The sequence below is a fragment of the Panthera onca genome, chromosome C1, assembly GCF_046562875.1.
Source record: "Panthera onca isolate mPanOnc1 chromosome C1, mPanOnc1 haplotype 2, whole genome shotgun sequence".
Taxonomy (NCBI): domain Eukaryota; kingdom Metazoa; phylum Chordata; class Mammalia; order Carnivora; family Felidae; genus Panthera; species Panthera onca.
This window is the reverse complement of record NC_138346.1, coordinates 206,167,772-206,180,054: the sequence shown is the minus strand read 5'-3', so window position 1 is coordinate 206,180,054 and position 12,283 is coordinate 206,167,772. Positions and strand designations below refer to the sequence as shown.

The window sequence follows — 12,283 nt, the reverse complement described above, 5'->3', positions numbered from 1 at the left end:
TAAACTTTGACATTCTGATTGCTGTTTTTCTAAATCCAAGATTAAGTTCTCTTAAGTTTAGGATTGATGGGGCTTCAACATTTTGAGAAGACAGGATTAGGAACTATAGGATATGCTGGTTTTAATTGGTTTCCAAGCCCCAGAGCTGCAAAATTAACCCCTGAGGACCTGATCCATAAGAACGAGGCAAAAAAACTAAAAACTAAAAACAAAAAAAACACATGTACAGTGACATATACCTTGGAGGCATTTTGTATATTTGAAATTTCATTTGCATTTTAGACAATGGAGTGACTCTTTTGCAGGCTGCACTAAAACATAAACACACCATTGAAGAAATCAGACTACGAATTTCAGCATTCATTTGATGTTTCTGGAAGTCAAGGAAAGTAGCCAATTAAAAATAACACAAACACTGCTTCTTTTTCATGTTCAGCAAGCATAAAATAATTAGTGACAGAATAGCTTACCTGGGCTGGGGCTCTTTCTTGAACTTAGGTTCTGAGAATCCACAATCTCTTCTGTTTGCCCGTCTGCTTCTACCTCTAGTTTGTTCTGAATCTCTTTTGCATCTTCACTAAGGCAAGTTCTCACACTCTCGTCCTCTTCTAAGACCCTAGGGACCGTGGTGGGAACACCAGCCATACTAACATTAGTGGCAGCAGCAGGAACACCGGCTGGTGTGGGAGGAGGAGGAGCTGGAGGAGTTGGAGGAGATGGAGAAAAGGAAGGAACTGTGGAAGGGGTAACGGGAGCTGGGACACATTCCACTTTCATTTCTTCTGGGGCATTTTCGAGAATCTCCAATTCAAGAGTCAATGGCAACACCTCCTGTTTTACTATTTCCACAATGCTCTCCGAGGCTGGTAATTTTTCACGAACTCCATTCATTTCATTAATTAGGTTAGTACTAGAAATCAGTGGAATATCATTAGGTGCTACACTACAAGATTTCTTGCATATATCATCATCAATTACATCTGTTGGTGATGGATCTGATGTCTCTGTGCAAGATGTGGGGCTAGGTACAGGAATTGTGTCTTCTTTTGAGGAAGAGAGTTCACACCTATCATCTACAGCAGTGGTGAATATTGGCTGGCTACTAAGAGCAGCAGAGGTGGGGGAAGCAATGGTACTTCGAGCAAGTGGAGAAACAGTGGTAGGTGATGGAGGCAGGGGAAGCTCTGGCATGGATTCTACCACAGTAGTCTCCAACGTCTGGCCTGCTTGTTCTTTCTTCTCTCCGCTAAAGACTAGCCTAAGGACCGGGGAAGGAGACTTTAACACTGGATCTGGTTTTGGCTTCTCTTCTGGAGAAGAAAAAACAAAAAAGAGTTTAAGAATCAGAGATTATACTGTATGATCTTGGGCCAGTTCTTTTCATCTCTTACCCAAAATCATGGGCAAAAGAAGACACACCACAATATTAGACTTATTCTGCCACTCCAAAAACACGGTCATATTTTCTAGTTCTACCCAGTGTTACTTGGTCATTAATAAATATACAGTTTAATTTAGAGTAAAAGAAGGAATCAATTAATCAAATCATTATATCAAGAATGCAATGGAAAAGTTCATCAAAACAAGCTAAGCCATTATGGAAATGGGGATGAGGCTTTCTTTTAAAGTAGAGACCTTCATTTCTACTCTATCTTGCTCCTTATGGAAGATTTTTCTACCAAGGATACACTATAGGGGCAGAACATCCAAAGGACAAATAACTGCAGATTAAATTATTATACACTGCTATTTTTTTATTTTATACATTTCTGCATTTAGGAGAATTTTTGTAAAGAATGTATATTGTATAAAAAACTATGTTTTAAGAGAAGCCATCATAGTATCATTTTTTAAAAAAAATTTTTAATGTTAATTTATTTTTAACAGAGACAGAGACAGAGCATGAGAGGGGAAGGGGCAGAGAGAGAGGGAGACACAGAATCTGAAACAGGCTCCAGGCTATGAGCTGTCATCATAGAGCCTGACATAGGGCTTGAACTCACAGACTGCAAGATCATGACCTGAGCTGAAGTCGGACGCTCAATTGACTGAGCCACCCAGGAGCCCCTATCAAAGTATCATTTATTATCAATGTGATTTATTATCTATGAAATCAAGTTCCTGAATATAAAAATTCATTTATAAATTAATTTTTTTGAAAGAAACATTTATATAACCAGAAATAATGTGAAAATATAAAAATGAAAACTTATCTTGTAAAAAGAATTCTTAAAGGAAATGCCAAAGTTAATATTCAGATAACCAAGTCCAATAAAAAAGAACATAATACATATGAAATATTTGAGAATATATAAATGTATCTGCATATAGAAGCAAGAGAGAGAGAGAGAGAGAGACTGATAATCACAGTAAAGATACCAGAAACATGTAAGAAACTGTAATTCATGAACATTTCCATGTTCTAAACTTCCATGTAAACTGATAGGTGATTCACCCCTGGGAGGATGAAGCCAGAGAAGATTTAGGCTGGTTTCCAGCTGTGCTTCTGGAGAGTGATAAACAGGCTCCATCAGAAAAACAGATACTTAGGAGTATGTTCCTCAAATGCAAACAAAAATTTTAAGAACTACTAAAAGACCATCTAAACTGAAATGAACTTTATTTTCTCCGCCAGAAATCTTTTTACCCATCAGTGAAAATGAGTCTCTACGATAAATTATTGTACTTAAGTAAATCTATCAAAGAAAATATGCTGTTAATCACAGAAGCATGTGGTAAATATTACCATTAAGTTGTTAAAGGCTAATTCATTTGATGCAACTACTTCTGCTGGCCTTAAAATTCATTTTAACTCCCGGGTGTAGAGATCAGTGATTCTTAAGTTGAACTCTAGGTATTTATTTAAGAGGAAAAATAAGATCGTTAGGCTCTCACTGTCAAATCCCTCACACTTGGGGCACCTGGGTGGCTCAGTCAGTTAAGTGTCTGACTTTGGCTCAGGTCATGATCTTGCAGTTTGTGAGTTTGAGCCCCGCGTCGGGCTCTATGCTGCCAGCTCAGAGCCTGGAACCTGCTTCAGATTCTGTGTGTCTCTCTCTCTCTGCCCCTCCCCTGCTCATGCTCTGTCTCTCAATAATAAATAAACGTTAAAAAAAAAACAAAAAAACCAAATCCCTCACACTAAGTGGTCAGGGCAAGAGAAAAAAATATTTCCAAAAAAATTTGTCTATTATATGTATTACATGTGTGTGAAATAAATATAATAAATACACATTTATTAAAATATCACTCATCAAAATAATTATCAATTCACTGGAGTAACTGCTAGATGGGTCACCCAGATTAAATTATAACACTGTGAAAGCTCATCAGAATAATACCCTTTATGACCACTGAATGAAACCTAGCTGTAGCAAATTAAACAGTAAAATATAATTCTCACATTAATAATCTGGTAAGAGTATGTCAATTCTATTACTAATTTTGAAAAATAAAATTACTGATACTAAAAACAAAAACAGAACTAGGACTGAAATTTCTATATACTCTTTGAGAAAAATCTAAAATGAAGAAAATCAGAAGAGGTGCCTGGTTGGGTCAGTCAGTTAAGCAGCTGACCAGCTCAGGTCATGAACTCGTGGTTCTTGAGTTTGAGCCCCGCATCAGGCTCTGTGCTGACAGCTCAGAACCTGAAGCCTGCTTCAGCCAGGCTTCAGGTTCTGTGTCTCCCTTCCACTCACACTCTATCTGCCTCTCTCTCAAAAATAAAGATTGAAAAAAAATTTTTTTTAAATTAAAAAATGAAGAAAATTAGAAACAAAGAACTTATTTTGAGAGTTCTCATTCTGATATAAAGCTCCTTTAATTCATTCAAATTTCAGTACGGAAAGCTGAAAAGTATACTACAGTAAATACAGAACACTGATTTTATCTAAGAACTTTTATCATTAAGAGTATGCTTTACAGAGCCATGATAGTTTGAAATCTAATATACTGCATTAAAAATATTTATATCATTTGGCCATCTTTAGGAAACTGAGAATTCTATTCTTAAAAAAAATTTTAAAGAAATAATCATGCAAGAGGGAGCAAAGACAGAGGTTTAGAATATATAAGTAGATTTATATTAACACTATAATAGCAACAAAATAAGAGAGATAAATAGACTAAATGTCTAACATGAAGAATTTATTAAACAAATAATAGCCTGGGCCATATAATGGTAATATTGTGCAATCATTTAAAATAAGCTTTAAGGGGTGCCTGGGTGGCTCAGTCGGTTAAGTATCCAACTTTTGATTTCAGCTCAGGTCATGATCTCACGATTTGTGAGATGAAACCTTGTGCTGGGCTGACAGCACAGAGCCTGCTTGGGATTCTCTCTCTCTCTCTCTCTCTCTCTCTCTCTCTCTCTCTCTCTCTCTGCCCCTCCCTCCACTTGTGGGTGCAAGCACATGTGCTGTCTCTCTAAAAATGAATAAGCGTTTAAAAAATTTTAAATAAATAATAAAATAGGTTTTGAAAAGAGTAATGATATGGAAAGCTGTTTATAATAAAAGATATGTTTTTTGACAAAGCAGGGCACAAAACTGTATGTAGAGCATAAGCCTAATCTGGTAATTTAAAAATACATATACTACTAACATATGCATATGCACGTGGGAAAGTCTCTACGTATCCATAGTTTCTACAATGAATGCAATGGAACCAACTGCGTAGACAGGTGCCTTTTGGTTGTCATGAGTCTCACGTGACTGAGAAGGTACTACTATCATTTAATGGGCAGGGACCAGGAATGGTAAGCGTTCTGCAATTTGAGGGACAGCCTCACGTGACAGTGAACAGTCCTGTCCTAAACTCCAGGGGAGCCCCAATTGAACTACATTACTAGAAATGGTTGAATTACAACAGAGTATCATTCACTGAATACCTACTCTATACTAAGTGCTTTCAAAAGGCACTAAAACTAAGACTAAGGCACAAAAACTTGTATTTGTATTTCACTGTTCATACCATATCCTCCATACACTGGACTGAATGTATGGTATCATCAACACCAACTGATGATATTAATTCAATCTTCAATGGTTTTCCCTCTACAAACCAAGGTGAGGTCTTCCCTGTGTCTTTGTATCTTTATAAAGCACCAAACAAATGGGAAATGTCACAATTTGGTGTTCATGTAACCATGTCAGCTATTCATATCAAAACCTCTAAGAAACCAGAAGTTTAATAATGGTACTGAACATTTACTAAGTACTCAACAGTAGGAACTGGGTCAAATACCATATATACATAGTGTCCTTTAATTCCTACAACCACCGCTGGGGTAGAAAGTATTATGTTCCTATTTTACAGACTGGGAAACGGAGTGTTCTATAGATTGTCATATTGTCATAGATCTGTCATGCCAGAGTCATGTAACTGGCCAGTGCTGCAACTTGAAAATGATTCCAATCCCATATTTTTCCAATTGAGGAAAAAGAAAAAGGTTTATGGAAAAAAGTATTTAGGTGAATCAAGCTGGTACGAGAGTTTGGGGCTAACATGAGATTCTGTTACCCAATGTAAACCCACAATAATGACATTTTCATTGAGAGAAAAACCAAACTGACTGCAGAATGCACAATCTATTATTTCTTAAAGTAATCTAGCAACCTTTGAAAACAGCACATTTTTGCATCCTACTTTAATTTCAAAAGGAGCCTATAGTTAAGAAGAAAACTAAAAAAATTTTTAACTATAAAAAAATTCTCTCTGGGGCGCCTGGGTGGCGCAGTCGGTTAAGCGTCCGACTTCAGCCAGGTCACGATCTCGCGGTCCGTGAGTTCGAGCCCCGCGTCAGGCTCTGGGCTGATGGCTCGGAGCCTGGAGCCTGTTTCCGATTCTGTGTCTCCCTCTCTCTCTGCCCCTCCCCCGTTCATGCTCTGTCTCTCTCTGTCCCAAAAATAAATTAAAAAAATAAATAAATAAAAAAAAAAAATTCTCTGAAAATTGGTGAGCCCTTTCTACTGTTATTTGACTACATACGTTTGGTTTAAAAATTACTCTGAAAACTATTCTAAATATCGGCAAGCTATAGGTACAATCAGAAATGGAAAATTATAATTAACTCAGGTTTCTGGAAAATAATTGGTACTAACAAGGAGATGGCAATAGTCCCTCCCCCAAAGAGTTATTTATAAATATTACAAAATATACTTAAAATTCAAGTTTTTCTTTCCATCAAGGTAAAATAAAACATTTTCAATCCACTCATATTTATATCAAACATCAATCTGAAATGTTTACTTTTCAAAGGTCCACTAAACATAAAGAACCAAGAGAAAACCAATACTTCTGCATTCTTCCTTATGGAAATCAAGACCTAAATATGACAAAGTGAAGGTGTTTTATATTCTAAAAATTGTAGCAGGGCAGAGCTATCATCATTAAGACATCTTATGAATTCTTTGTATCGTGGCCTAGCTGAAGTTTGCATAGAGGATAGGTATGGTTTGAGGCCTTATGTGATGGTTAAGTATTCAATATACTTAGCATAATTCTAACTAGCAAAGGGATTACAACTCTGCAAAACTAGTAAAGTTTTGAAGAGAATACCCTGAAAATTCTTTTCTACTTAGATTAAAAACATTGTGATTCTTGACTCAAAAACGCTCTACCATTGGAGAAAGAAAGTGGTCTTCCATAATACCTACAAAGTGCATTCCTGAGAGGTGAATGGCTTTCATATTAAAAAATTTAACTCTAAGCGTGCATGAGTCTATCTCTGAACACTGCCAGAAGACGTATCTGACAGTACAACTTTTAGAAGCATGCCAGGTTGGGGTTTGATACCTATTTTTTCGTTTAAAACAATCTTATAAAACAAATAAAATATAGGACGTGTCTCTGTTCGAGTTTACTAGGTTCCTTAATATTAAAGAGAAAATACATCCTATTATCTTTGTATGCTGTAGAAAACAGTGAAATCAAACAGAAGTTGCTAAGTATGATTAACGTGCAGTCCAGTAAAAAATCAATTATATTAAATACCATCCTTAGGTTATGTGCCAATTCCCAAGTACCTTTTAAAGAGTAATTTTTTAGAAAGTACATTTAGTAACAGCCAGCTAACAAGGGAGGAAGGAGTAATTCAAAAAATTAGAAATCACTTATGCTTTCCACTCATTCTTTGAAGAAGTCAGAAACATTATCAAAGCATGCTCAGTAGCACTTGCTTTCCCCTATGCCTGATGACAGACAATTGTTCCCCAATTTTGGTTAAGGTCAACCTAAATCCAACTTAGCAAGCAAGAAAGAGAGACTGTGATATCTCATTTTCTGACATGAAACTTCCTTTACAGTTTTCTATTTATAATCCAAAAGGCAATGTGTACACTTATTTCAACCAATGTTTTACACTTCATGTTCAAGGTAAATAGGAGAAGGGACCCTGGTTTAATTGCGATCCATAGTATAATGACTCATCAAGACCAAATACTATACATGATGGAAAAGGTGCTAGGATAAACTGAGTGCTACAGAACTGAGGCTACAGAGCCAAATTTCTAAGAAATATTTCATGTTTTTAAAAATAGCAAGATACAGGGGCGCCCGGGTGGCTCAGTCGGTTAAGTGGCCGACTTCGGCTCAGGTCATGATCTCGCGGTCCGTGAGTTCAAGCCCCGCGTCGGGCTCTGTGCTGACAGCTCAGAGCCTGGAGCCTGTTTCAGATTCTGTGTCTCCCTCTCCCCGACCCTCCCCCATTCATGCTTTGTCTCTCTCTGTCTCAAAAATAAATAAACGTTAAAAAAAATTTTTTTTTTTAAATAGCAAGATACAAAAGAACACGTTAAATATATTAAAACGGTGTTATTCTTATAAAGCAATATATACTTTGATTTATTTCCCCAACATTGTTTTCCCTAAACACACACACACACACACACACACACCCAGAACAGCTTCAGGCAACCAAGTTTTGACCTATAAATAAATAGACAGTGAGGCATTAATAAAATACAGGAAAAAATTTTCCTTATCAACCCTACTTTACCTTCCTAGAGGTAGAACACTTTGCTTTTCCATCTCAAAGTTTTGTTTAGTATCTAAATAAGCTTCAGATGTTCTGCTCATACCCTTAAACGCTGAGGGGAATGTAATTAAAATTAAAAAGGAGGGAAGAAAACAGTTATACACAAACCTTGCTTCTGGTCGCTAGCTGCAGTGACAGGGGTGCTGGCAGCAAGATGAGTGCTCTCCACAGTCCCATAAACCAGAGGGCTGTGCTCAGGGACCTGGCTGGACAGCTGCTGGGATTTGAAGTACAAAAAAGGGTGATAATGAGCGTGCGAACATAAAAACTAGCAACATGGAACCCAAGCAAGTAGGGAAGACAGAGTGGGGCAGGAGATCACAAAATTAGAAGAAAAAAAAACAAAAAGAAAAGAAAAAAAGCAAGGAAAAAAATACATAGGCCAGTTTAATAATTCAAAAAGTACAGAAAACGGGAAGAAAAGGAAAGAGGCAGCAGGAAAGGGGAAGGAAAAGAGATGATTACTATTAACCACAGCAAGAGAAGAAAGCACAGAAATCATTAGTATAAATGCATTCTCCAGGGTTCCATCTAAGAAGGAACTTTTTTCCACCTAACAACAGACATCACATCTAAAAGGTAATTTAACCTCTCCTAGTCAAAGACCAAAGGGATCTGGTCAACTTCACTTACAAACTACCTAGCAAAGTGGTTCATCTGACCAAAGCTGGACAAACAAAATACGGTGTTTTAAAACCAGTCACTGGGGCGCCTGGGTGGCGCAGTCGGTTAAGCGTCCGACTTCAGCCAGGTCACGATCTCACGGTCCGTGAGTTCGAGCCCCGCGTCAGGCTCTGAGCCCCGCGTCAGGCTCTGAGCCCCGCGTCAGGCGCTGGGCTGATGGCTCGGAGCCTGGAGCCTGTTTCCGATTCTGTGTCTCCCTCTCTCTCTCTGCCCCTCCCCCGTTCATGCTCTGTCTCTCTCTGTCCCAAAAATAAATAAAAAAACGTTGGAAAAAAAAAAAAAATTAAAAAAAAAAACCAGTCACTGACTCAAGAAAACAATACTGAAGAGTGATTTTTGCCATTTGTCTATATAATCACACGGGTGAAATGCATCTTCATCTAAGGCATTTTCACTTTAAAATGTCTTTAGATTCTGGGTGAAGGACAGTTATCTTTTCAGAGTCAGAAATCTAGGTAAAAGATCTGTTTTTCAGAGCTAAAAGGAAACTCTTAATTTTCACTCAACCACTTCACTGGAATCAAAAGTGGCCATCAAAATCCTAGCAGAGTAGGTTGAAAAAGTTGCAGCCATCATTCAACTTAGAGGGAACAAAATGACAAAAGAAAGGACAAGGAACACTCATTCTACATCACTTTCCAGGCAGGTATTTGTTCTGGATTTGAGGGTGACACAAAAGCCACAAAACAAAGCAGTGTCTCTCCTCAGAAATCTAAGGTCATTTTTTTTTGGAAAGCTATAATCTCCTACAATGAATTCTATCAGAGCTATCAGAGCAGAGTCCCTGCACAATTCTGATTTTCTGTGTGTGCATGCATGTGTGTGTTTTAGACGCGAGGGAAAATTAAGGTATGAATGAATATGGGGTGGGTAGGGCCACTTAAAAAAGTGAGAGTCAATAAACAATATTTTCAAATTTCTAAGTCTCATTTAGCACAGGAAAATAAAATTAAAAAATCTGTTCAGATACATACCATTTATCACGTCATTTAAGTAACAATGCTTTCAGAATGAACATGCAATTTATATTTGATTTTATCTGGACTGTACAGAATAACAGACAGGAATGCAGAAAATACTATTATTTTACCTATTCATTAGATCATGAGAGTGCTCATCATATTCCACAATTATTTCTAAATGAAGACTACTAAAATTATATTTTCATATACAAAAAAATGAAGTCAGTTACTGTTTTCACTTTGAATCATGAACAAATAAATGAAAAGTACTGCCATGATTACTCTACTCTGAATCCTTAGTACTGGTGGGAAAAAAAGCTGTTATTAAAATTCAAAAATTAGGACCACTTCAGAGCTATAAATGAAAATACAGGCTCAGTTCAATTCTAAGGCTGAAAATAGCTCTAGAACAAAGGAAAGAGTCTACGTTAGTTAGCATTTATTAAACAGGAAAGAAAGACTTGTAAATTTTACCATTTATCTAAAAGGAAGAAAGTATTAACTCCAGTTACCTAGGAACTTAGGTAGACAGAATGACATCTATACATGAGACAAAATGTTTAAGACAGTAAAAGCTACTGATATCTATAAATCTGTACTGATCAGAATTTTTCAAGCTCAGATTAAAATATCTGCAATCATATTAAAGAGATAACTGCACAGATATTTTTAAATTAAAGTCCTAGGAAGATTTTATATATATGCATTTATAAGAAAGCACTGAGGTAAACCTGTTGGTTAAATCACAGTTCCAAATCCTAGTATCCAGTACATGGTTATAGAACCACGAAGTGCTAGGAAAGAACCTCTTGGGTTTCCTCAGCTGTAAAATGCAAAACAATTGAATAAAGATCAAGTCTTTTCACTTTTAACATTCTCTAAGGCTCTGAAAGCATCAAGAAAATAAAATTCACATCAATATAATTCAATACGCTCACCTTGTTTTAGATTAATTTTAATTAAGGATAATCTTAAATTTTAGCTTAACATCTAATTTCATATTTTTTCCTCATGAAATAAATACAAAAAAGTCCTGACTTGAGTCTTGACTAATTAGCCTAAGGGACAGACATACCCCCTCTTCCCCTATTCCTCACACCCCGGAAGGTGGGGAGGCTTTGCCTCAGGGTAATCTTCCAAGAGGGGTCTTGCAAGCGTCTTTTCCTTTTTTAAAAATGCTGGGGCACCTGAGCGGCTCAGTCGGTTAAGCAACCAACTTCAGCCTAGGTCATGATCTCTCGGTGAGTTTGAGCTCCGTGTCTGTCTCTGTGCTGACAGCTCAGAGCTTGGAGCCTGCTTCAGACCCTGATGGAAACAGACCTGATGAAATCAACAACCCTGCTCTATAATTCTAAATAGGACCCTCTGGCTGTCCATGTACAAATTCATTTTAAGCAAGAAAATAGCTTATCCCTCGCCACTAAGAGTCGCTGTTCATTGTGACATCTCATTCAAAACGTCGGAGAGAATCCACCTTAACCTAGATATCTGTTTAAAGTTTAAAACATTTTCCACACTACTGAAAAATACTGTTGATTTTCTTTTTCTTCACGTAATCTACGCCTAACATGGGGTTCAAACTTAACAACCCTGAGATCAAGAGTCGTATGCCCTATGTACTGAGCCAGCCAGGCAACCTGAAAAGTACTATTTTTAAGTCAAAAGAGACTACTAATGAAAAATTAATTTATTAAAGATGAAGAACAATGTGATTTAATTCAATGACCACTATCTTTATTGAAGACAATATTAAAAAAAAAAAATACCTATATGCTTCAGGGTAGACTAATGATGTAAACTCACTAGAGCTTACAACAGAGTCGTCAAAATGACATTTTGAAAGATAAGACTGGTTTGTTTACATTATGTGGTAATCTTCAAATTCTTTGTGCAGGAACTTACCCACTTAGTGTATAGATTACTTATATTATTGTCTGAGCTTTAGAATCCAACTTAACTATTATTATTAACACTATAAAACTAACAAATGGTTAGAATTTAAGGTTTCTAGTTATCAAGTTTATAAGAAACTCTTCAGAAGACTGAATGACTTTGTAATTTTCACAAATAGCAGGGAAGGCTGTGTCTTTCCTAAAATACATTATCAATCACTAGTCTCCAACATTTCTCTGTCCCTATACTCTGGCATAGGACTCTCTCCCAAGTTATAACAATGCTTCACTATAAGAGTAATTCTTAAAACAGGAAAAAGAACAAAGGTAGTAGGGAGAGAAAGAAAGGTATATAAAGTAGTTAAAAAAATTAAGTGATTTTGAGATATCACCCCAGCCTTTGGAAGCAGACAATTTGGGGAGCCTTGCCTATATATACAGCATCATGTATTTATATTTACCCTATAGAGTCCCATAAAAACTTTCAGGCATCTAGCACTTTTTGTTTTTTTTGAGAGAGACAGAGGTGGGTGGGGAGGGAGAGAGAGAGAGAAAGGGAGATACACAGTCCAAAGCAGGCTCTAGGCTCTGAGCTGTCAGCACAGAGCCCAATGTGGGGCTTGAGCCCGTAAGCGGTGAGATCATGACCTGAGCTGAGGTCGGACACTTAACTGATTAAGCCATCCAGGCACCCCTCTAGGATTTCT

The 12,283-nt window shown here is 37.0% G+C and overlaps 1 protein-coding gene across 29 annotated transcripts in view; it reads right to left on the bottom strand.

The window, feature by feature from the left end:
- Window positions 1-12,283, bottom strand: part of EIF4G3 (eukaryotic translation initiation factor 4 gamma 3) — a 314,094-nt gene that overhangs the window by 112,600 nt on the left and 189,211 nt on the right. For 24 of the 29 annotated variants that reach the window (XM_078452254.2, XM_060626696.3, XM_060626691.3 and 21 more), the window contains 2 exons: window positions 8,147-8,255; window positions 471-1,310 (listed from right to left, as the gene is read on the bottom strand). In XM_078452254.2, coding sequence (XP_078308380.2) covers window positions 471-1,310; window positions 8,147-8,255 — 949 coding nt within the window. The remainder of the gene's footprint in view (window positions 1-470; window positions 1,311-8,146; window positions 8,256-12,283) is intronic. The other 5 variants (XM_078452266.2, XM_078452246.2, XM_078452252.2 and 2 more) reach the window with 1 other exon arrangement.